This window comes from Tauraco erythrolophus, chromosome 8, assembly GCF_009769465.1.
Source record: "Tauraco erythrolophus isolate bTauEry1 chromosome 8, bTauEry1.pri, whole genome shotgun sequence".
Classification (NCBI taxonomy): Eukaryota; Metazoa; Chordata; class Aves; order Musophagiformes; family Musophagidae; genus Tauraco; species Tauraco erythrolophus.
The window spans coordinates 28683600-28709439 of NC_141472.1; the positions used below are offsets into that span (position 1 = coordinate 28683600).

The window sequence follows — 25840 nt, forward strand, 5'->3', positions numbered from 1 at the left end:
TAGGAGACGTACAAACTGGTCCCGGCTGGTTGGGCGGAAAGATCAGTCCTGACGGTGGTTTTGCAGCTTCTCTGCAGGAGCCTAGGGAGAGGAGACTGCATCTCCCTGCCAAGTGCAGTGGAGGAGGAGATTTTGCTTTAGCAAGTAAATCCCAATGCTGATTCTTTGTCTTGCACTTTCAATTTCCCTGGGTGCTGTGGTTAATGAGAAGGCCTCCTGGCTCCTTGCCATGCCTGTTCACTCCAGCTCTACAGCCTGTCTCTGGACTGCTGCTTATTGACACTGGACTGGGCTCTCCAAGCTGGGTGGTGCTAGGGTCGGGCTGGAGAGACTTGTGCTCCAATCTGGGTAGTCCAGGGTGTTGTAGAGAGCATGGGGCTGAGAGTCCAAGAGGGATGGATGGTCCTTAATCCAGTGGGCCTAAGCCTTGCCAAGGTGAATTCTGCTGGGGGTGAGAGCCTGAGGCACCTCAGATTAAGAGGGGCAATGGAGGATCAGGCCACAGGCTTGACTTGTCTGTTCTGGATTCTCACCCACGTACCTGTCAGGACTCAATTCCAGAACACAAGTCTGGTACGAAGTTGGCTCCCTCCTCGCATGTGTTGTAGCTTCAGCATGTCTTGCCTATTAGTGACACAGTGCACAGTGTTTCCTCCTGCTCCTCTTGCTCTGTAGCTGGTTACAACGGACCGCTGCCTGTGGCTGCAGGCACTTCTGTCTGGACCTCCGCTTGCAGGGTCCAAAATGCTGTCTTAGGCACATACGGAGCATGTAGATGAGTGCTTTTGCTGTGCTGGCTACAGAAATGCTTTCTTTTGTTGAACTTAATCTTTTGAGCTTCCACCTGAACTAGAGCTGCTTAGAATCTGGCTGCAGCCCTCAGGAGCCCCTGACAATGATGAAGCAGGTGCCTGTAGGATGCAGGCACATGGGAAGGCTTAGGAAGCACTGGAGCTGCGGTTCTTGAAAATATTAATGTCACCCAGAGGTGGGGCCTGCTGTTGGTTAGATCCCTTTGCTTTCCCTGTCTGGGTCTGCACTCTTTCTGAGGAGCTCCTTCTAGGATGGTGGTTGTCACAGGCTGCATCAAGGGCCACCTCTCTGGGCAGCCTGTGTGGAGTATCCAGTGAGTGTCCTTCTGTGGGCAGAGCATGGGTTGCTCTGGAAGCTGGGTGAAGAGGAGGGACTTGTCCTTGAGAGGCTTTGGGGTTTTGCTGCTGGGGAAGATTGTCACAACTCTTTTCTCCATCTTTCTTAGTCTCGTATAGCAAAGAGAGGAAGGAAACTTGTGGATTACGACAGTGCCAGACACCATTTTGAAGCCCTGCAGACCGCAAAGAAGAAGGACGAAACCAAAATCGCAAAGGTAAAGCAAGCAGAAGGATGTGCAGCTGTCCTTTCATTTCATGAGGTCTACATTTGCCTACTGAGCAGTTTTTAAGTGCTCCTCTACCTCTTCACTGGGTGTTTCTTGTTCAGAGAGATGTCGTGAACTGGTGAGGTTTGGCTACTAGGTATTTCCTTCTCATTTCTGTAGTTCTAGAAAGCAGGATGGTCTCTGGTTATGTTGGTTCAGACTCACCATCATCAGTGAGCATCTCTTGGCAGCCAAGGCCTGGCTGTGCATTTCCTCAGATGCTGCAGGACCAGTAACGTCTGTTAGGAAAGCCTGTGTGCACCTGGGGCAAGCAAAGCCTTGTAGTGCCCCAGCAAAATTTGTCGATGTGTCTGCTTCTTGAGGCTCTGTCTCCCCACCTTATAGCAGTGGCGAGAGTGTTTGTTGCTTGAGGTGGGCTGTGGTTGTGAAGTCCTCTGATATTCTAAGACAAAGACACTTAGGAGTGTGAATTACGTTGTTTGCACAGTTCATTGGTGGCGATGCACCCTATGTACACTTGATGTTCTTGTGTTCTGTTGTGTATTGATCAGAATTGCTAGACAATAAATATGGCTGAAAGCAGGGAAAGAAGAGTTTTGTCTTGTCAGAGTGTGGTTTCTTTCATTCCTGTAAACAGCTTGATCTAGGGTGAACCCCAGAGTGTGCCCAACATTCAAGTGCAGGTGTTTGTTTTGTTTTTTTTTTTAATTAATGTCATTAAAAGAAAATCTAATTTTTTTTTTAAATGTAGCTGAAGGTAATAGTGCTAACCTTGTTCTAGAGGAGGCGCACGGTTCGAACACCTGCTCAGAAAATAAGCTGTGGATTACTCCTGTACCCTGAGTGGATTTGAACCCAGGTGTTCTACTCCACAGGACAGGTCTTTACACAACAGAATAGTCCAGGGCTGGGGAGAAATCTTTAATTCTCTTGAATGTGGACCATGGCATGTTAGGACTCTTCAGGCTAGAAGCAGTGCGGGAAAGGAGCCTAGATCTGTATCTTTTTACTAGACTGAGAAGAGATATCATCCTTTGCTTAGAGTTACTTCTGGCAGGGGGAAACATGGGCTATGTAAGAGATGTTAGTGTTTCTCCTGCATGGAAGAAATAAAGATGCATCTCTTCCCCCGTGTGAAAGATCTGCATTTAATGGCCGACTGACAGTACTTTTTTTTTTAAGCTGCAAGTCAGCAGTCATCTGCCCACCCAGTGCACGCACTGTGGTTAACCTTGTCAGGCAAAAGGGAGAGAGATTGATGGTTCAGGTGTCATTGCATCATTTGTGTGGCAAAGCAAGTCTTGGTTCTGTATGCAAGGCATGAGGCCCAGCGGGTTGTGCCTGCTGTTCAAAGCAGTACTTCACTGTGTTTGGGGGTAAGAGCAGAATTTCCCTGAGGCGTGGTAGCATTATTGGTGTGTGCCTGTGGGATCTTTGCTGCAGTGGAAGTGGCTTTTGTAGGAATTTATCTACTCAGGTTGGTACCTGGTGATCTGCACCAAAGAGGCTGGCCACCTTTGTCATTGCTGCGCTCGCTCGTTTTGCCCCAAATGATTGTGTAAGACATTGTTAACAAGGGATTGTTTATTGCTCTTTTGTTAAAGTATGAGGAACAGTGCAGTTTGAAGAGCGAAATGTTGAGATTTAGGAGTTGATGCTCTGTTCCTGATTCAGCCTGTGCAGGAGTCTCTTAGTACTTGATCGGACTCTTTTTGTTAGCCAAACGTGCGCTGGATTGGATCTTTCCACCATCTGTGCTTTAGGCCATAAGCTCATGCACAGGATAATGTGTGAAACTAAAGATGGGAGCAGTGAGTCCCCGAAAGTTGTGTACGTATGCTCTTCCCGAACGGGCAGGTCTCACAGCCCAGCCTGTGATCCCACACTTTCGGTCGCGCAGCTCTGCAGGGCGGTGGGCGGCAGCCAGGGCTCCGCGTGCCCCAGGCTCGTGTAGGAAGTTCACCTCTCCGTTCTTGTGACTGCGATTTTGGTCGTGTGACCTTTGAAGCAGGGCTGCGCCGATGTAACGTACTTTGGAATATGATGACAGGCCCCTAGGAAAGAGAAATCTTGTTCTGTGACGCAGCATACGAGTGGGAACTGACTTGATTCATGTTTCATGGTATAGTAACACAATCAGCAGTGCGAGTCCTTTTTGGAGCTATATTGTCTCTATTTTTCTTCTCTAATATATGGATGTTCTTTTCCCACTCAGGACTCCTGCCGCTTATTGCAAAATTCACAACCCACCATTAAAATAAAACAGCGTGGACTTTCAGCTGTTGCATGCAAATAATTACGATGGTTAATTAATCCTGACCTCTCTTTAAGGAGCTCTCACTTCACAGCCATGACTTGGAGTAGGTTTGTCTATGTGCTAGGTCACTAACAACTGTATCTGTTGCTCTTTGCAGCTGCCTGGCTGTGTCCCAGCCCACACTGGAGCATTAATTACTGCTAAACTTGGCATGCTTCAAAGGATTTATAACTGATCGGTCCCAGGATGTTTGTTTTTTCTCTCGCCTTGGTGATACTGGTTTGGCCCAGCCTCTAAATACACTCTCTGTTGAGATTTTAATTTTTTTATTCTAAAAGATATATGTTTGTATCTCTCTTGTTCTGTTTGTTGTTTTTTTTCTCCTCTCTTTTCACTCAAACATGCTCCCTCCCCCAGCCTGTTTCGCTGCTTGAGAAAGCTGCGCCTCAGTGGTGTCAAGGGAAGCTACAAGCTCACCTCGTTGCGCAAACTAATCTGCTCCGAAATCAGGTGACTGCTGATCTACCTGGCTCTAACCCTGCATGCGCTATTTCGGGCTCTAGATTGTGCCATGCAACTAATCTCTCGGCAACGTTCACTCTAGTCCCCTCTGTTAAGGGTGTCCTTCATGTTCCTGAGCCACAGTGGACACAAAGTTACTGACTGATGAATGAATCTGTGCCTGTCCTATTGATTTCTAATCAGGTGTGTTAATACTGGACTATTGTTTTCTCCCTCTAACGTGAAACGAGGATGAAGAAAGGCTGTGGAATAATCCGAGGTAGGGGGTGATGTAGTGTAGTTCCTCCAGTTACTCCTTTCTTCTCCAATTTCTCTGTTCTTAGAAAAGAGAAGCAGTCAATTTTTATTGTTGCTGTTTCAAAAAAGTAAAAAAAAGAAAAAAAAAAAAAGAGGAAAGCATTGGAAAAATTGGCTTCTGCATTTCTGCTGTTGAGTAAAGCCAGAAAAAAACACATTGCTTCAAAAGCAATTTCTATGACCACTGAGTTAAGTTGCAACATTCTCCCGTGGTAAAATCTAAATTTCCAAAATGGGCACTGTGCTGGCTCTTGTGACCTAAATGAGCTGTTTCCAGGTGTACAGAGGTTCAGTCTGCAGAGGAGAAGAGGTGGACCCAGACCAGGGAATTTGCACCCTGTAGTATATTTTTTTAACAGCTCCAGGTTGAGGTCATGGTTGCATCATATGGCAGAACTTGTCCGAATGTTTAAGTTATCTCATGAGGGACATGAGAGCACCTCAGAGAAACTGTAGGGACTAAGAATTCCAGTCCTACTTGCATAGGAGAAGCGTGGCTTGCCGATGAAATCTCCTTTGGTATTTACCTTGGAGCTGCTTAAGGGATAAGAGGGAGCTGACAGAAAACAGTCAGGGAGAAGAAAATGATTTCAATGGGCAAGGGATAGTAAATCATTACCCAGACAGGGAGAGCAGCCAGTTACCTGCTCACCAGTTCCTGGTGAACTCATCTGTTCTCATTCAAATGCTCCTATGTTTTCACATTCCTTGTCAGTGAATGAATTGCAGTTTGAAAACACTGAATCGCTCTCAACTTTTAAAGCACCTGGGTTTTTTTACTGTCAGTTTATGACTGTGGATGAAGGAAAAGACTAGATTACCACGTCAATAAAGCCTGGAGAAAGAACAGCTGTTAGCAGTCCTGCTTAAGATGCATAGCAAGGGGAGGAAATATGTCTTCATTCTTGATTGAAGGGAGAAGGATGATTGGCAGGCTTCCAGGGGCTTTTCCTGTGCCTCCACTGTGCTGGGAACGATTTGTGTGGTTGTGGTACTTGTCTGGTCTGTTTGGCTGCTGGTATTTTTGGAGGACTAGAAAGTAGGTACGGGAAGTTTCTTAAACCACAAATAAATCAGCTGTTGGGCATTTTTCCTCTTCTTGGTTGAGCTGGGGTGACTGGGAACAATACCAGTGCCCACAGATTGCCTGGAGAAACAGTGCCTACAAGTGTTCCCTCATCCGTTGCACTCTGATCTTAGGCTACCGAGAATCGTTTAATAATTTCACTGCACTGGGTGACTCTGCCCTAAAGCAGGTGACACGGGCTTTCTAATCTTCCCGGCTGTGTTGCAGGGGTGTTAACGTCCTGCTAAACGACATTAGTATTTTCAGTCACCCCAGATATTTTCAAACCAAATTAAGTCCTCCTTTAAGTTTTTCTTCTTTTATTCTTGAACTGAATAATACTACTGCCAACCTTAATTTTTCATTTCTACTTGTGTGAGTGGGTTTTTTTTCATTTAAAATTTTTATTTTGATTGGGGATTAACAAAAAACCCACACCCCTCAATAAAGAAGATTAGTTTGTTTTCTGAACCTGTAGATTTTCCAGCTTTTCTTCACAAACAAGAACAGACAGGAGAAAAAAAAAAAGGCTTCAGTTTCTATATTTGCATGACTTCAGGACTGAAGGTGTTACTGACAATTCTAAATCTCATTAAGCTCTTGATAAAAGTGGGAAGGCTGATGACACTGCATTTATTGAAGAGCTTCAGACGTTAAGCCTGAAAAGAAAAAGAAATCCTTCCCCTTACCAGCAGCTGTGTTGTTGTCTCTTGCCTGATAATTTTACAACTGCCAAGCAAAATTAGAGTCAGCAAGACCTATTATTTCTAGTGTAAAACCAAGTCCCTCCCTGCGGTGTGCAAACTGCTGGCTTTTTAGGCCTTTAGCAGGTACTAACAAAAACAATACAGTGGGATTTTTCTGTCAAGTCTCCCTGGGGGTGTTTGCTATTGTGTGCTCTCAGTTACAAATTTTGGTGACTGTGCTTTTTGAAACAAAAGGGAAAATGGCTTAGAACAGCAAATTCCTGCCTTTTGCCAAGCTGCCCTGAAATGCTGAATACAGACTAAAAAGCAACATCCTTGGTGTTGCAGTGATAACAGAATGGTATGTCTGTCTCTGGAGAAAGCCAGCAAGTTGAGTCTTGGGCTGTGCTGCCCTTCTGAGGCAGGTCTGGCTGGGACTGGTGGGGGCTTGGGCCTGGGATGGGGCGCTCAGCTCTCCTCCTTACCCCTGCCTCATGTATTTAATGAGCAGTGCGTAATTACCACAGTTAACAGCATAATGCTTGAAGAGAAATGGTCACTGGGTTGCCTGAAAACGCCAGGCTGGATGTTGCCAGACACTCATGAGTGCTGGGATGTATGATGGTAGGAAACATAATGTGGAATAACCACCCCTCCGTTATAACTGAACTAGTTGTGCTTGGCACTCTGAGCCTTGGCTAGGGCTAAGGTCAGGAAAGCATTTTTGTCCAGCTCCTGCTCAAACCTTCCCCCTTTCAGGCAGAGAGAGGACAGGAAGAATTTTCTGAGATCATATTTCATGGACCTGGGCATTGCATCCTGCTGCCTCAGTTCTCCATCACGTTGGCAAGGATGACAGCTGAAATAGAAAGTGCACAGATACAGTGGCAGTGGGCTCTGCCCCTGAAACCTACCTTTCCGCCTTTCCTCTCTGTACTGCCTGAGCTGCCTTCTCTTCTAGCAGGGCTCATGACCAAGTTGATGTCTGCCTTCAGCTCTGGCTGGAAGCAGTCAGGGATATCCAGTGACAGGACCCTTGCTTACGAGCAAAATAAATCCTACTGGTGAGAAGATCCTTGGGCTGACAACGGAGTGAAGAATTGATTCTAATGCTCTACCTGGGACTGAGAGCATTAGCTGAGCCACGAGCACTAGGTGGATCCTCGATTCCTACACTACTCTAGAGTGAACGTTGCCTGTTGCTGATTTTACCTTTGCTTTGGGATGTCACAATATTCACATGTTGCTTTCTAGGTTCTTTGACCTTCTAAACAGGTAAACAAGAGTGGGAAAGACTGTTATTAATACTCATCATATCTGAAAAACTAACAGCAGTCAATGGTGCCTCATCTCCCAGCTATGTCATCTCCTGGGTTGATTCTGGTTCCAATTTAATTTGGAAATTAGAATGGATAAAGCCCAAGGACAGAATAGGATTTTTTTTTCTCCCTTTAAAATGGTTACATTAGAAACATTCATTCATAGAGGGATTTTGAAGGCAGAATGACTCTTTGTGATCATCGTCTCTGATCCAGCATAAACTGTGTCTCTGTTTAAATGAGCTTTTTGTTTGTTTTGTCCAAACTCTCTTGATGTTGAGTTTTTCAGTGATTGTATCACTGAAATACAGGGGTTTCTGAGTGGAAGCATTATGGCCCCTTCTCTGCCTGCCTAATCCTCACAAGGTCTGTTTAACTTTTGAATACCTTCTGGTTGTGTCTTTTTCTGGGGGAAACTTTCTCTTCTGATCTTGTGTACAAAGTTGTAGCCTTGCCTTTGGCAGCAATGAGTGACCCTCTGAAAGGTGGAGCTAGCTGGAAAGTAAGAGCTTCTGTGGCTTGCTGGTGAGTCAGGAGAGAAATGGAGAGTGTAAGGATCCTACACAACACTGAGGAACAGGACTCTGAACTGCAAAATATTTTTAAGTCCTTTCTCCCATAAATCCTACCATTGTATATACCTGTCACTAAGGAGCAGTGAGCTGGATTTCTTTAATTAAGCTGGCACAAAGAAGATAAAACATTTTGTTGAAGGGGTAGGAATCTGACTGCAGGCTTGTAGAGAGATCGGGTTTCCCAGTGGCTTGTGGGCTCTTCAGAGAGCGGTGTGGCGTTGTGACATTCCTGCTGTTGTCACGCATATAAGTAGGCACTTGTGCTGACCTTCCTGTTAAGATGTGTCATCAAGTTGCTTGTGCAGGGATTTGCCATCCTGCATCCCACTGCACAGAGTTATGGGAGAATGCTGTGCTCTTGCAGATTACAGAATAGAAACGTTTTAATGAGCAAGCTTTGAGTTTTAAGTGGGCACTGAAAAGAGGAAGAGGTCACAAATATGGAAAGGGGAATGTGCTGCTGCTGGTGTCTGCTGTCAGCAGCAGAAACCAGGATCATCCTTTTTGTCACTGAAACCCAGCAGAATTCATGCATTGGGGTGTGTCAGTGTATAGGTTAGATGAACAGATCAAATTTAAACTCTCAACTGGAAGAAAGAGGTCCTGTGTAAAGCATATTTCCTTTAGTGTTGGTGGCCAGCAGCCAGCCAGGGATTGCTCTTGCGTTAAATCCTCACCGATGAGAGTATGTGAGACTGCTGAAACCAAGACCTGCTGCTCAAGCATTCCAGCCTGGCCTCCTGCTAGCACAACTCATGCTTTGCATACCCTTCCTTGCTTCTCCAGTCAGCTTTGTGAGAGAGCTGTATCAGCCAAGGATGCACACCTCCTCCCTTCCTCAGAAGAGATGGGTCTTTGACATGACCTTCCTGAGCGGGCAGTCCCCACGAAAGAGGACTCTTCTTTGATGCCATTTGGGATGGACTTCAACTCTTTCAAAGACCTGGCAAGGGGCAGGGGCCACTATTATCTTCATCTGTATATTAGCTGCAGGCTGAACTGCCTGACCAGCTCCATTCAGGTTTTGAAGCCAGAGAAACACAAATAACTTAAAACACATTAGTGAGTGTCCAAACAGGGAAGTCCTTTGAGAGAAAACCTGAGAGTAACACATGCAAGCTGAAGGGGCATCAGGTCACTTGTGATGCAGCCCTGGTTCCTGGCAAACTCAGTAGGGATGGGGATTACCCCATTCCAGAATTTTGCCTAGTATAGAATCATAGAATGGTTAGGGCTGGAAGGGACCTTCAAAGGTCATCTAGTCCAACCCCCCTGCAAGGAACAGGGATATCTCCTACTAGATCAGGTTGCTCAGGGCCTTGTCCAACCTGGCCTTGAACGTCTCCAGGGATGGAGCATCCACCACCTCTCTGGGCAACCTGTTCCAGTGTTCTACCACTCTCATAGTAAAAAATTTTTTCCTAATATCCAACCTGAACCTACCTCCCTCTATTTTAAAACCATTACCCCTTGTCCTATCATAACTGGCCCTCCTGAACAGCCTCTCCCCATCTTTCCTGTAGGCCCCCTTGAGGTACTGGAAGACCGCTATAAGGTCACCCCGGAGCCTCCTCTTCTCCAGGCTGAACAGCCCCAACTCTTTCAGCCTGTCCTCATAGGAAAGGTGCTCCAGCCCTCTTATCATCTTCGTGGCCCTCCTCTGGACCCTCTCCAACTGGTCCATGTCCTTCTTATGTTGGGGACTCCAGAACTGGACGCAGTACTCCAAGTGAGGTCTCACGAGGGCAGAGTAGAGGGGGAGAATCACCTCCCTTGACCTGCTGGCCACGCTCCTCTTGATGCAGCCCAGGACGCGGTTGGCCTTCTGGGCCGCAAGAGCACATTGCCGGCTCATATTGAGCTTCTCGTCCACCAGTACTCCCAAGTCCTTCTCCTCAGGGCTGCTCTCGATCCAATCACCACCCAGTCTGTATTTATGCCTGGGATTGCCACGACCCAGATGTAGGACCTTGCATTTGGCCTGGTTAAACTTCATGAGGTTGGTACGGGCCCACCTCTCCAGCCTGTCAAGGTCCCTCTGGATGGCATCCCTCCCTTCCAGCGTGTCGACGGCACCACACAGCTTGGTGTCATCGGCGAACTTGCTGAGGGTGCACTCCATGCCACTGTCCAAGGGAAGTGTATCCCAGGGAAGTCAAAAGAGTCACAGTTGTCCCAGCCCTGCAGGGTACTTGTCTGTGCTGGAGCTGACAATCTCCCTTCTCTGTTATTAAGGCTGAGGAAGAGTTAGTAAAGGCTCAAAAGGTGTTTGAAGAGATGAACGTTGATCTGCAGGAGGAGCTACCTTCACTATGGAATAGGTGAGTGCTGGAAGTTTTCCCAAGGGCTGATGAGAAGGAAGTGAGGACCCAAGCTCTTGTATCACTGTTCTCCTTAGCTTGGGCTTGGTGTCTGCTCTTGTCTTCCGGATCATCTCAGAGTCTGTCCTAGGATTCCCCTGAGCCAGGTTCACCCTGGGCTTTTTATGCTTTGCTTCGTGATCCTCGTGAAAAACTCAATTTTACTAGAAAGAGAAACTGTGTTTCTGTGCTTTGTCTGATTAATCCCTTTGCCCCCCTCAACTCTGCCCAATTTTCCTGGACAATGGCCCAGCTTTTGCTGTGGACAGCAGACAGAGCAGGCTGGGTCACTAAGATTTTGGGTGTGGAGCTGGCTGGCTGGAAGGAACATCTGCAGCTGAGTGAGTATGTCAGCTGATTGATTAAGGGAAGATGAGATGTCAGAGGGATTTATACAATCACCAGGATTAGAGAGCCAAGAAATGATGCCTTGATTGCTGTGTCTCACCATGCAAGCTTATGAGCACCCGGTGAAGCAGCAGGTTTAGCACAGGAGGGAGGATGAGAAGACAGGTTGCTCTGCTTTGGATGCCACCTTCAGGTTTGGGCAGTTGGGTGAACAAAAATGAGGGAAGGATCCTGGTGTGTCTGCCTTCAGTTACCCCTAAATGTGCTCCTGGCTATGTGACACAGAACCCAGTGAGGTACTAGTGGTTACAACTGTCCTGTTGCGCTCTGTTTAACAAAGCGTAGCCTGGGCAGAGGAAGATGGGCTGAGAGAATAGGAAGACTTGAGAGAACATTGATTTACCATGCCGGTGATTACAATGATGAAAAGGGAGAAGGAAACATATTACAATGATGAAAAGGGAGATGGAAACATTTAGCTTGGAGGATGAACTGGAGCACAGCAGGGGCTGGTGTATGGGGAGGAAACAGTGGAAAGCAGGCAAACTCTTCTTAGGAGTGTTCCAGCTTATTTTTAAATGCTCTGATCACATCTGGGTTGACAATTCTGGTCTGGGGGGGATGGAGAGAGTGGGTGGCAGCAAGGGCAGGAAAGCAAAGTGCTGAGTCTGCTGTCACCCACCCTGGGTCAGGACTCTGTGCTCAAAGCAGCACGTGGAGGAAGGAGCTGGGAGGGATACAGGCATCTGGGTGCTTCCATGTGCAGAATGGTGATGCCGCTGGCCTTAGAGCATCTCTCTCCTGCTGTTGCTCCTCTAGTTGGGTGCTGGTGCAGCACTCTGTTGGCAGCTGGCAGGCTGGCTAGAGGAAGGAGGGCAGCAGGCAGCTGCTGAGGTTTTAAGGTGCCACAGGTTGTTCGCATGCTCCTGCTATCCAGCTGATTCTTCTGCTTTCCTGTTACTCTCTGTGCCTATCCTGTGCTTTCTTACTCTCTGCCCCTGAAGTAAACGGTTCATGCTTTTTTGCTTCCCCTGGTGCTGAGGGACTTCAGAGTGAATTAATATCTGTCTTCTTGCCAATTCCCCCAGCTCTCCTCACACTCCATTTGTGTCACAGCCTCTATCCTTTTCCTTTCCATCACCTTACCACTGGCGCTCTTTTTTCCTTCTTTCCATTTTTTTCCCCCCCTTTCTTCCCCTTCCGCCCTACGCCACCTTCTCCCTTTAGCCAGCACAAATTCAGATTCTATCCCACCTGGCCTCCTCCTCACCTTGGACATGTTTGCCCCATACTCGGCCTTTGCTCCATCACGCCTGTCATGCTTCTCTGCTGCTCTTCTCTTCCGAAATGTACCAGACCTGACAGAGTTGAGTTTGAATGGGAATGGTGGGTGGGAGGTAGCAGAAGGGGCAGAATTGAAAGTTTTTGGGTAAGCATTGTGTCCATTAAGTTCTTCTGTCTCATTTTTCATTTGGCAGTCGTGTTGGTTTCTATGTCAACACATTCCAGAGTATAGCAGGCCTAGAAGAGAACTTCCATAAAGAAATGAGCAAGGTAAGGCTTATCCTACTAATCCACCCTTTCCTCACTGTTGTTTGAACAAAACAAAACAAAAGTAACAAAAAAACCTCCAAACACCAAACCAAAAAAAACCCCCTGAAAAACTCCAAACCAGAAAAAAAAAAAAGCAACTGGAGAAAACAGAGCATTTGCCCTATGTCAGGTGAAAATATTAAACCTTAGTTTTTTTTTCTGAGCCACTTGGAAGAAAGGCTGTCCGAGATAGTAATGTAAAGGGATGGAGCACAGGGAAGAGACCACAGGGCCATGCAGCAATGGGGAGTTTGTGTCACTTGGCAGGGCTCGTTTGCAGATCCATAGAGGGAAGGGAAGCCACTTTCAGGCCTCTGGCTTTTTCAGTTCATCTACATGATGGATCTGTAGCCTATAACCTGGGCACTCAGCATGGTATCTGCTTGCCCCCTCTGCTGCCTGGCAGCAAGTTGCTATGAGCCCTCATTTTTCTAGCTGTGGGGATGAAAACAGCAGGGAATCTACCAATCTACAAGTTGGCTGAAGACTGAGACCCATGTCGAGACCCATGTCAAAACCCACGTCACTCCGGTCCCTCAAGAAGGCACTTCCCAGCAGTACCTCTCGGCTTTGGCTTCTTTACTGCTGTGTGACCCAAAAGAAGGCATCTGAGTGCTTAGCATGGCCCTTGTGCGGGCTACCACTTAGCCACGAGTTAGGAATCACAACAGTAAGCAGCGTTGTGACCTGGTGGTGGCAGGCTGGATCCTGGTGCTGTGTGCCAGCACCCATCAGAGGCCTCGGGAGCAGTCTGTGGGGAAGCCCCCCATTGCCACTTTCATTTACAGATATGTTCTTGTTCTTTCACTTAAAGCTAGAGAAGCCTTGAATTCCTTAGGTCTGTATGCTGCTCATAAGAGTTGCACGCCCTCTGTAAATGTTGCACTAATCCTGATGAGCAACTGAGAGCCCAGCTGGAAAACTCTTATATTCCCTCCCCTCCCCTCCCCACTGTCATCCTGACAACAAGACAGCCGCTAAGCAACAAGCAACATTATAGTCCTTCAATTCCCAGCAGTCAGGGGCCCTCTATCTTGGTGTAATGCATCAATTTTGAGCCCTGCTGACATTTCATGGGGACTTTTCCAATTAATAGCCTGCTTTTCTCCACTGAGGGATGAACTGATTGTTAAGAATAGGGAGGATTATTAAAATTATCCGTTTGTTGCTGTTAACTTACATTCAGTAAAACACGGGAAAGATGCTTGTTAGACAGGAATTCTTTTCTTGTATCATGTCTGGAATTTTTCTTTCCTGAGGAGTTTTGCACGAGAGCAGGGCTTTTGCTTTGTTCCGTAAGAATCATCTGTTTCTTATTACTGCTATAGCATTCAATTAACTTCTGGTGTTGCCTGCACGATGCCTCCAACATTGATTGCATTGGACTCCTCCTCCTACCAATGATAAATCTGGCATCTCATCTTGTTTATGAGCTGGCTGTTTCAGAATAGGAGTGTCTGGAGTGAATATTGCAGCCTTCGGTTCCAGGGAGAGTTTAACCCTTAATATGGCATTTCTGCAAAGATACTCAAGTTCTGCCCAATCCTAGATGGCCCAAGCAGCTTGTGAAGTCAAGGCTGCTTGTTGACTCGAAGTCCAGCTGCCTGTGGCTCCACAGTTGAAATGGCCATATCCCAAGCTTTATAAGCAAGTCTGAGGAATAGCTTTGGCTACAGATCCAGAGTGAAGCTTCAGTTCTAGCACATAGACCCTTAGGTAAACACTCTGCCCACTTCTGCAGTGGTACCTGGTAGCACACTGATGGGGTCAGGTGGTAGGGAAGCAAAGAGGATGATGTGTAAGGGAGTCAGATCATTCCCACCAGGCGCCAGCAGCTCTTCAACAGTCTGAGTGCTCTTGCATTTCGTACCCCGCTGAGGAGTGGAAACAGATGTAGGGCTGTCCTCTCTTGGGATAGCTGAGTATGTGCACATGTCCGGGCACAAGCCTGTGTTGGGTCAGCCTGTGTAGGCCAGCCCAGACTCTTCTGGCATTTGGACTCTTTTCTCATTCTTTTCTTTGTTTTGTTTTTGTATTTTACAGTTGAACCAAAACCTCCATGATGTCCTGCTGGGTCTAGACAAGCAGTACTCAGGCAATGCCTTCCCCATTAAAGCACAGCCCAGGTCAGTAACTGTGGGAGTAGTGTGTTTCCCTCGCAGCGGAGCAGGGACAAGGATGTCTCTACTGGGGTTATTGAAACCTCCCTGTTGGCAGTTGGAGAGTGATATGGCATATAGCCAGCCAGTGCCCTCCTGAGACACCCTAGAGCATGTCCAAGATTGCACTCGGGGCTGGGTGACACAACGCAATGCCTCTTACCTTTCTAGAATAGCATCTGGAGGCTTAAACTTTTACTACGTGCTGATATTTAGGGAACTGACTCTCAGCTCTGCTTTTTTAAAGATGAATTCCATGCACCGACATATATGTAATACTGAGCTTCCTTTTCTTCTGGGTCCAGTTGCCCAGCGCCTGTCCTGTTCTTTCCCTCAAAAGCTTCTACCATGTACATGCAGCTTGTAAGCCTGAGCACCAAGAGCCCATTTGTTTCCCCAGCCTCCTCTTTGGCCCTCCAAACTTGGAACCATCTGTTTGCCAAAGCCTTATGCCCTCTCCTGTGTACCCAGCTCAGGTGTGTTTCCTCTGTGTGTGTTGTGGAGGTAGTTGCAGCCTCACTACTATGAGGCCTCCTGATCTTAAAGTGCTTCCAGTCTGCACATGTGCACGGAGTGAGCATCCTCCAGGCCTTTAGTTTTCTTTCCTCCGCTGGGTCCAGTCCTGTGTGGTTAAGTGCAAGTCTGCACATTCTCTAGCACTGAGAGGGGAGAGAGAGGTCAGGCTCTGGATCAGGCTGTCTGGCTCCCATCCAAATGCGTGAGTGATGAAACAGTGTTGGGCTCTGGCTTCCAGCTGCTGCTAATCCCACGTGCTGGGTGAGCAGGAGCACAGCCCAAGACCTCAATTGGTGTATTGATGGAGGAAGGAGGTGAAGTCAGCATGAAGTAAGGGAAAGCTGCTATTGTCTGAGTGCATTGATTTGGAAGGGCCAGATCAGCTGTTGAGACCTCTGTGCTCTCTTGTCTCTCCTCCTAGTTTAACCTCCTATTGCAGTCGTGCATAGATGATTTGTGTGTCTTGTTCCAGAAATGTGTGTGGTGTTTGCCAGCTCTAAAGAAAGAGGATGTTTGAGTTGAATTTGTCTCCTGAACCTTGGATTGCTAACACCAAATTTCCAAGATGCTAGTAGGAACGCTTCTTGTGAAAATAGTGTCTTCCTGAGTTAGCGTGTGGTGTCTGTTGATCATCACAGCCCAACAAGACTAAAGCCTTGTGAGAAGGCTGTGGTGCCTGTCCTCTTGCTCCCATGTGCTGTGTTGTTTCCAGTAGCAGCATCCTCAAGGGTCCTTGGAAGAGAATGAGGTAGCAGGACAGTTGAAGGCTGTAGCTATTGCTTTGTCCAGCTCCTTCCTCCTCCTTTCTTTTTCTTCAAGGAATTGATTGCAGGCTGCAGTGACAGCTTGGCCCAGACATGTTTGTGGTGTTGTGGCATGAAGTTTCTGGCCTGAAAGAGCTTCCAATGAGTAAATTACCTGTCCTCACGATTCCTGCCCCTACAAACTGCTAGCTTTGTCTGGGGCTGTAATGAGTGCCTCGGCTGCAGTTCTGTGCTCTTTGGCTGACTACGAGACCACATGGCCTTAAAAACTGAAAACGTGTGCACACACAGAAGTCCCTGTGTGGCAGCAATCTGAGTGCTGCTGCTTCATCACTTACTCCCTGCCACTCAGCTGAGATGCCAGACCTGCCCCAGAGCGACCTTCTTCCTCCTGAGCACAGTGGAGCAGGGTGTTGTAGGACATAACAAAGGTTTGCCAGGGTAGTAAATGTGTTTTGCAGTGACCAGGAAATGCTGTGAAGCACTTCTCTGTCCTGCACATCTGGCCTCTCGTTGTGGTGCAGGGCTGGAGCGAGATCGTGCAGGAGGAAATAGCCCTCACTGATCTGATTGCTTATTGTGGTCTGCAGTATGAGCAGATGCTTCCCTAACCCTCCTCTACTGGGAAGGGGACTGGAGATGAATACAATAGCAGGAAATGAATGAGGAGGTGTGAGAAGAGAGGCAATTGATCTGTGCATATCATTATGGCATTCATGTGAGGCCCTACAGAAATATTACTGTGGCTGATGAATTTCATGCAGGCTGTGTAGCACAGTAGCACAGAGCAGCTGATGTATTTCTGGGAACGTCAGACGTATGTCGGGGATTTGTTTCTGAAAGAGATTGAACGTTCAGGGCTCAAATACCTAGAAGAGCTAGGAGATCCGTAGTGTTATCCTAGCATGATTGGACAAACTGGAAAAAGACGTAGTAGGAAGGCTGCTGATTAGGTTCCACGTATAAGACTGCAGTCAGATTGCATAGGTAAAAGAGAATGGGGAGCTTGTTTCTTGCGTACTAATATTTACAGGGGAGAGTGAGGAGCTGTGATTACCTGTGAAAAATGACATTTACAGTTCACTTCTGGTCTATACAGTTTCTCCTTTTTCTTCTCCATGTGCACCCTGACCCCATATTTCAAAGAGCAGGGAAAACACTAGTTTGCTCACAGGTATGTAGATCTTTGACAGGCACAAAAAATCCTCACCTACCCTCTCCAAACCAGGTCATAGCTTTCTAGGAACCAAGGGAAGTGTGTACATGTTTCTCTGTGTGTGTGTCTCTGTGTGTGTGAGAGAGAGAGAGGAGGTCTTGTCATCTTGATTACAGTGAGTTTTGTGGCACTAAGCGAATGGGTGCTCAGAAGCTTAACTTTTCCTCCCTGGTTTGACTGTGCCATCCTGTAACGGAAATGATTTACGTGCCATCCTCAACAGAAAGAAAACTAAACTGTTCGCCAGGCTGAGGAAAAAGATGAGCAGGTACCGGTACGGAGAGCAGCATTTCGATATGTGTTTGATTTAAAACTGGAGAGGCTGTTGCTGGACTCTAACAGCCTGGCACGTGTTAACCCTGTGATGGGAGAGGGGTCCTTTGCATGATACGATGTGTTCATGGCCTGCTGGGTCCTGCTGAGATCTCTCTGTGTCTGGATAATCCCATTAACTGCTTGTGTGCCTGGTTTGAATCCTTGCTTCTTTTCCTATCTAAGAAGGCAGCGTGAAAGCTCAGGCATTGTCTGTTGAGTTGTTTTTGTGTGACTAAAAGTGTGGTGCTGGGTTTTCCATGGGAAATAAGAGCAATATTGGTGATTAACAACTTCCTAGTTTTACCTAGTGGGGCTTGTCATTTTGAATAGGTCTGAAATACTGCATTTTCATTCCCTGCCTGACCAGGGAGGACCATGATGCAGGTCTTTCACACTTAGAAGTCCTGTCCTATCTCCTGTTGCAATTGGGAGAATGATGAGGTGGGAGAAGGACACTTCCAGCTTTGCTCCTTACATGCTCTGTTCTTGAAGATCCTCACTATCTTGCTCCATCCATTTAAAATTTTGTGCAAGGGTGAAGGAAAAGGAAGCCTGTTGTCTTGTGTAAAGACTAATGTCAGCATCTTGCATTTCGAGGCAGTGATGACATTCAATAACTGGGTTACTACAATGCCTAGAGTTACCATAGCCAAGGTCAAGGACTCTGACAAGAACATGCTCTGGAGCAAAGTGGGAATTGCTGCATAATGACAGAGAAACTTCTAATTTTTCTGTTTCTTAGTCTTTGTGTTGGTACTCCCTCCATGGGATCCTTATAGGAAGAAAAAAAATATTACAATATAATTCTCAAGATGATGTCCTGCCAGCCATAAAAGCAAGTGCTGGTGGATTGGAATCCTTGCTTTTCTGATCCTGGCTTCCCACTGACTAGAGCAAGTCATATGATCCTTCTCTTTGTCTCTGCTATGTATCCATTTTAAAGTGGGAGGTTAGAGATTGGAGAATGGTAATTTCACAGGGAAGCTGATGGGCAAATCTTGATTTTTATTATTATTTTTTTTAATATTCTAAAATGAAAAGTAGTGAAGGAATGTCTTGTGTTGTTACTATTCTGAGGTTTTCTACCATAGGAAAAGAGGATTCACAGAAGTACTTCTCTGGGTGTCTGTCTTTGGTCCTTGGTTGGACCAGTGTTGTACCTGCACCAGGCAGGAGGTCTAGTATTTCCAGTCACTGAGAGAAGATGGATGCTACAGCAGAGGGAAAGCTAGTAAATGTCATCTTGATGAGATCTAGCCACAATGTCCTCGTGCCCTGCCCTGATAAATTCCAACTGACCCAGGAGTTCAGGTGCCTGACCTGGGCTGTGCTGGAGGTTTCTGCTTTTGGAGCACAGAGGAATGTGCAACCTCTAGTGCAGGGAAGGAGAGTCTGGGACTTGGTCACTCTTTGATCTGTAGCAAGAATGTACATTTGTGCCACTGTATGTTTAGGTACATAGGTGCCTTTTCTTCTTTTCTCCTGCACTTTTTTTTTTTAAGTTAAATAATTCTCCAGCCTGCTTTGGTGCTAAAAAATAAATCACTTTTGGCTAAAAGGCCCTGTCTGAGCCTTAGCTGAGCTGCCAACCTTTTTTACTTTTTAACTTGAAAACTTGGCAGGAGGTGACTGGTCTGTTTTTACTGTTTTTACCATATTGGAAAGTAGGTTTCATCCTCTAACGTAGGATTGTTACAAGCACATGGGAGCCTCATCTGCAGATGTTACTCTGCTCTTCCAGAACAGATGAGGCAGCCCCATGAGGGGTCTGGGAGCTTGGCAGCACTAGAAGAGGCCAGGGGATTTTGGCTTTCCCTTCAGCTGCAGTAACTGCATTAGACCCTGTTCCCAGCTCTCTATTTACAGAAGAAAGTTGACACCCCTTCCCTTCCCTGCCTGATATTCCTGGATTTGGCATCGCTTCCCAGTTGCTCATGGGAAGGAAAAGAAGAGAGCAATGACCTTGTTGCTTTGACTTGTTTTTACGGTGGTACTCACGTTTGACCGGTGGGGACAGTCCCCACACTCTTGCTTTTCCTTGTGTTTCCTGGAGCAAGCAGTCAGTTTGGAGACAGGACTGTGCTCTCGTGTGGGCAGTGTGTGCTCCCTGGGGACCCGTGAAGGACAGAGGACCCTGGTGACAAACTTGCTTGACGCTGGTTGCACTGGCTAAATGCGTGCAAAGCAACAAGTGCAGGAATGAAGGTGCCACTCGGGGGGCTGGAAGAGGCTCAGCCAAAATTAGCGCTGGCATTTTCCAGGGGGGATCAGCCAACACATCAAACAAGCTGTAAATAGTAGTGACTTAATAAAGGCTTTACTGTGGGGCCCTCTCAGCCCTTGTAGGATGAGGGGAAGAAGCTGGGCTGCCTCTCGTGTGGGAGCCTTTTACCAATATATCTCCAAATTAAGTTACTGCCAGGCACCAGAAATAAGGCATTAAAAAGCTGTTTCATGGCCCTTAGAAAATAAGCCTGAGCTCCCTTCTCACTAGGAGAAATGGCCTCTTCAGTTCCCCAGAAGGAAAAGCCTAACCTTGTGTTGATAGGCCAGCTGATAGCCAGTAGTCCCAATATTCCCAGTCTAGTCTGGGCATTTGAAGAGTCCTGTCAGTCTTAGCTGTAGATCACTGTGTCCCCCATCTTCTCCAAAGTGCTTTCACCTCTCAGGAAGGTAGCATTGCTGGGTATGTTTCTTGTTATGTATTTTCTTTCCCCAGCTCTAGCTTCAGAGGACATTTTCTGTCATTTCCTGCTGTTCCCTGGTGACTCCCATTTAGAGCAGGAGTTCCTTACCTTTACCCTGCAACTGTTACTTTTATCTGTAGCACAACCTTGTCAATTTTGCAGAATCCTTCACACCACCCACTGTTTTGAAATTATTTCTGAGGATCTCTGAGGAAGGACACTGTAGGCATATCCAGTCAAAAGGAAGAGCTGCAGTGGTTGGCATACATGTTCTTTAGTCCCTCTTCTTACCTTTTTCCTCTTCCTTTCCCTCTTTTTCCCTTGGTGTGTGTGCCCCTGGTTGAGAGCTGCTGGCAGAGAACGTCATTGGGTTTGTTGCATCATGTTGGTGTGCTGCTGGCATCAGTGTCATCAGAAACATCTGACCTGCATGTGGACCTGAGAGCAAGTGCTTTGGGGGGAAATGTGCGTGTGGGGTGTAGATATGGGGAGAAAGTGGGGGAATGGGTGAGGGTGAAGTGAATGAAGAGGAAATGGGATGGGGAGCTTGAAAGCTGGAATGCTGAGCAGGGGGAGATGCTTGCTTGGAAGGGGAGATTTGTTGTTGAAATGCCTTGCTGTCCCTTCCTCCTCTTGCTGTCCAACTACTCGTAAGATTTTAGGAATAAGGCCATCATGCATGTTAGCCAATGACCACTGCACCTCAGGCATCCGAGTGTGAGTGGATGTACATGTCTGGAGCTCTGGTCTCTTTTGGGACTGAGCAAAGAAATAATTAACTTGATGTCTCTGTAGAATCAGGTCTGCATTGCTCTAGTCCTGGCTTCATACCCGGATTTATTGTCTCAAGTTGTAGGAAAGGATATGTTCCTTTCGGCTTTCTCCCAAGGCCTTTAACTTCACATGACTGCAACTTCATAAGTGTAGATGAGGTTGCAAGCCCTTTTGCAATATTCTGTAATATTCTGGTTTTGGCTGTGTATAGTTTTGCCAAACTGTAACCACTTTTACTAAAATATCCCATGCCAGTGTCTGTGCTTCTGCATGACTTGAGGTAAACTGATTAGCTGCTTTTTGGGGAGATGAATTTCAGCCAAGACGGTTCAGCTGTTCCTGACAATTAGACTGGGAAAATGGTTTTACCTTTATCCCTGTTGAAATTCTCTGGTAACCAACTTTTTACTAATCTCTCATGATTCTGTACTTTGAAGCACAGACTTGTCTGTTGACCAGGTCATGCCCTGTGTCTCTTGCCATTCCTCTGAAAAATCTGTCCAAATCTGTCCAAGTTATAAATCAAAAAATGCCATTGGCATATGCTCTTTGCATCTTAATTCCCTGAAGAATCCCTCTTGCCTGTGTGTCAGAAACAGTTTTGGAGTAAGGACCAATTGGAAAGGCAAGGGCAGAAGGAGTTCGTCATTGAAAACAAGGCTGGGGATACTTTCCATAATAGAGAAATCTTTATTAATAGCCAGAATATCACTGTTCTTTGCCTTCTGGAATGATCTATGAAACCTCTAGCTACTTTGCCCCTCTTCCAGCTTAGCCAGTTTGTACCACATACAGGAATATGATACTCTATGATGACAGCCTTAGTGCAGGTGTTGCAAATCTATTAGTCATAACCCATGCAGATGTCAGCATACCACCACACAGAAAAATTCTCATCTGTAGAATTTAAAACTAAATGAGCTGCACAGAACTCCTTTCCTCATCTGCTTCCCCAGTATTAAAAGACTACTGCTTAATGTCAGGCACTTACGTTAGAATCTAGCAGAATTAAGGATGCCTGGTTGGTTTTTTTGTTTTTCTATGTCTGAGGCAAAGTATATCCATGCAGTAGGAATTTGGTGAGTAGCCTGCTGCACAGTAATGCTGCTGCAGTGTGTTGAACTGCAAGTGACTCAGCAAAGATGCTTCTTAGAAGCTTGTGGAGACTTCTGATGTCTTCATCACGTGTCTGGGCAGCAAAGCAAAGAGATAATGGAGGCCACTGATCTGTGCTGGTTAGCACAACTCCTCCTAGGCCTGGCTCAGACTTCTCTTCTCTCTCTTTCTCTTCCCCTCTTTCTCCCTTTCTCTCCCCAATTCCTTCAGTGACAGCACCCCAGCGAAAGCAAATAAAAGCCCCTCACCTCCACCAGATGGATCTCCCATCACCAGCCCTGAGACCAAGACTGTCAACCATGAGCTGGAACCGTCCACTTTGGAAGCGCCTGGGGCAAGCATCCCAAAGTCACCATCTCAGGTAGTGTCCCCATGACATTGACCATGTCTCTGCAGCATGACCACTGATGACACAAACTCTGTGAGTCAAAGACATCCATCAGTTGCTTTTTTGGACCTCTTCCTGCTACTGAGCACAGAGAATATGACATGATGGTTGTTCTCCTTCACTGAGTCCTGAGAGGTTCCTGAGAATGAAAACTACTCATTGGTCATCTCTGTATCATATAGGGAAGAACTAAGCCGCCTCTGAATGCCTCTACAGGGGGAAGACCAGTAATACATTTTACTGTCCAATAGGATGGCCAAGAAGATCCAGGGAGGGTGGAGTTGTAGCTAGGCAAGAAAGTTCGTTCTTTACCTTTGAATTAACCTGTGGAATTCAGTAGTCCAGTTTCTTCTCAAGAACTTCCTGTAGCTAAGAAAGGTTCAAAGAAAAATGTTTAATATTGATAATAAGGAGAATATCTGTACTTTGCATGATGTTTTATTTTAATCCCAAGATAAAATATTATGCTAAAAATAAAGGCATTATATTCTTATTCTATGAAGAAATTAGGTGGGTACCAGAAGGAAGGCTATCCATTATATGGAGTCTGATACCTTCTATGTGACCTTTGTTAGTCCTTTCCTTACACAGGAGATACTCAGCGGCATGTTTAAAATAGCAGATGGAGCTCCTGCTACTCGGCATGTCATAGGATATGTTTTACTTTGGGATTTAAGGAAAAGAAAACATTTGCTTCCTCTTCCCATCTCTCAGTTGCTGAGTGGGAGAAAAGCGTAGCAGGGAAAAGCAGTAACTAGGCCAAATTTATGTCTGGTGCCAATCCTTGCATTTCAGTAAGTGGGACACCAGGGAGGAGCCCAGGAAGAATTAAAGCTGAGAGTGTTTCTGGCCAAACTGGTAAGAGAAAACCTTTTGCTTCTGAAAAGAGATGGGTGCAACCCAGAGCTTCCTTGCTGTTGCCATATATAGTGCGATCCCAAATCCAGGCCTGAGGTAGAGGCTGACTCCTGTTTCTGGATAGCTTCTCACAATATTTTTCCCTCCACTGCATTTTTAATGTTCAGGATTATCTAGGGACAAAAGGGGATGTTTGTACATTGACAAAAGAGTCTTTTCCAGCCCTGTGAGATGTGTGGATGCCTGGCAGTGTCTTTTCAGGACTTCTCCAGAGTCTCTCTGCTGCTCAGCACTGCACAGCCTAGAGCAGCTTTGCCACCACCCTGTGCTAGGACCTTGGAGTAGGGTATGTGTATGGGAGAGAGAGGGTAGTGCATCCAGAACTGCCTTCCTGTTTTTTCATATTGCCATAACTTGATTGAAATTTGGAACAAGAAATTATGCAGATTTATCGTGCTGTTCGCTGCAGACTTCACTCACCCTGCCTGTGGACTCGTCTTGCTGAGTTTGGCTTCTTCCCTTTCCTTTAAATAGCACACACAAGGCTTGTTTTTGCCAGCCTGCGAGTGCTTTCTCATTCACTTGCTGCCTTCCTGCCCACAGGAACGGGGCTGGAGGCAGCCCTTGTCCAGCAAGCAGAATATTCCAGTGCAGCCCCGGCTGGAAGCTCAGATGGGCCACAGGCAAGACTGAAGTGACATTTGCAGCTGATGCTGCCACCGCCTGGCAGCTCTCTCCCAATCCATATTTAATTCCTTCTCTTGGGGCTCACTACAGCGAAGAGCAAGAGCTCCGCTCTGTATTCGTACTAGGTGCTAAGAGATGGAGCTGGCTCCGGAGGGAGGGGAGACAAGGAGAGGGATTTCATAGCTAGAGCCAAGCCTGGTGTCTGCATGGATAAAGTCTAGAAACTAAATGTGCGTCAGCTTGCCAGCCAGCTGGGAGACACCAGTGTTTGCTCTCTCAACGGTGCTCTCAGCTTTGATACTGAAATCTTCACATTACTTTTGGCCTATGGGTAAGTGATTTGCTCCAGGGTCCTCCTAGGGAGGCCGGGGGCCTCCTGCTCTGGGGGAGAATGGAGCAAAAAACAACAAGCAAGTGCAATTCTCTGGCCTCTTCCTGTCTGAAGTACTAATGCAAGCCGTAAGCAAAGGCTGAGAGAAAGACAGCAAAACTGGAGAAACCAAATAAATGCTAACTAAGTTTTGAACTGTTTCCTGTGCCAAAAAAATAGCTCTTTTACTGTTCTTTAATTCTTGAAAACAGCTTATTTCTGTCTTTTGGAAGAAGCGGCTGCTATCAGCACTCCCCACTGAGTAATTTGATGATGACACAGGACTTCAGAGGTCTGTGAAATTTCAAAGGTCAGACTTTTGCTCTCAGTTACACCACTGAAACACTGTAATGACGCTTTTGAAACCAGTGCAACTGTGTTGAATTTAGACAGGTGAAATGCTGTGGGATCCAAGTCAGCAGAAAAATTTTAGAGGATTTGTTTTATTCTAGGCAGCAAAGTTGTTCATGCTTGGTGAATTTCCAGGTATAACCCAACATCAGCATGCAATCCTGTTATCTTTGAAATGTGGTTTTAGACTGCTGTTGGAGGTAATGCTGGACACTGTGCAAGTGGTGGTCTCCAAGACACTAATGCATTGGAAGAAAGGAGACTGACTATTTTAAAGAAATAAATAGCAGAAGAGTCGGAATCTTTTCAGCTTTAGAATTTGTAATTGGAGCCTGCTGTTTCTGCGGATGTGGTGGCTCTGTTCTGAGAATAGCTTTTCCCTGAAATTTCTGGTCCCTTCTTGCAACTGGCAAACAGGGGATTTTCAGGAGGGGATTTTCTGCAGGGAATACAGACACACCGCCTTCTGCAAACAGTGAAAAGTTGAAAGTGAACACACTACTTTCCCCTAGCTAGCTACTCAGTGGAAAATGTGTGTTTGCATACTCACTTATACTCTCTAAAGTAGACCAACCCAGTAGAAAACTGGGCATAGATGTAGCAATCTGAATAAATGCCCTGTAGAGCTCAGTTATACGCTGGAGAAGTGGAACACAGGACTAGGAGTCGAGGATTGCTATGTTTCAGATCTGGGGCTGACGCTGATATACTGGGTGCCCTTTTGTCAGGTCTTTGAATCTTGCTGCCTTGGGATCCTAGGTACAACGAGAAGATCAAGTAACTGTAAGACATCACTGTAATTGGAAAGCATTGTCATTGCTGAGCATTACTGTGGTGCTGGGAGCTTGTATGGCTGCTTTGCTCCAACGCAGCAGCAGCTCCTCAAAGTTTGATTTGATCTAGAAATGATCATTGAGCCTTGGGCACAGAAAAACGTGAAAAGCATGTGGATGGATTGATCTAGGGAGGGTCTACCACAGCTTCTCACGGGGTTGTGGATGCAGTGTCAGGCTGAGTCTTTTAGTATGATGGGTTAGAGTTACAGGGATCTCCATTTGGGAAACATGACTTCGTTAGTGTCATTGCTCATTGGTGAAATTGAGAGCAGAGTTGGACTCACAGCAGTTATGGCTTCTCAGGAGTTTGAATTGTTCTTGCCTAAAACTGAGAAGCAGTAAGACACCATCAAGAGCTCCTTCAGAGCTTTGTTACGGTACACTGATAACCAGTGCACCCGG

At 46.4% G+C, this 25840-nt stretch overlaps 1 protein-coding gene across 11 annotated transcripts in view; it reads left to right on the forward strand.

Moving 5' to 3' along the window:
• BIN1 (bridging integrator 1) overlaps positions 1 to 25840 on the forward strand; it is a 99902-nt gene that overhangs the window by 57777 nt on the left and 16285 nt on the right. For 4 of the 11 annotated variants that reach the window (XM_086615283.1, XM_086615286.1, XM_086615289.1 and 1 more), the window contains exons 6-10: positions 1259 to 1366; positions 10336 to 10421; positions 12287 to 12362; positions 14445 to 14527; positions 22159 to 22309. In XM_086615283.1, coding sequence (XP_086471409.1) covers positions 1259 to 1366; positions 10336 to 10421; positions 12287 to 12362; positions 14445 to 14527; positions 22159 to 22309 — 504 coding nt within the window. Of the gene's footprint in view, positions 1 to 1258; positions 1367 to 4052; positions 4146 to 10335; positions 10422 to 12286; positions 12363 to 14444; positions 14528 to 17279; positions 17331 to 22158; positions 22310 to 25840 lie in introns of all 11 variants that reach the window. The other 7 variants (XM_086615285.1, XM_086615288.1, XM_086615290.1 and 4 more) reach the window with 4 other exon arrangements.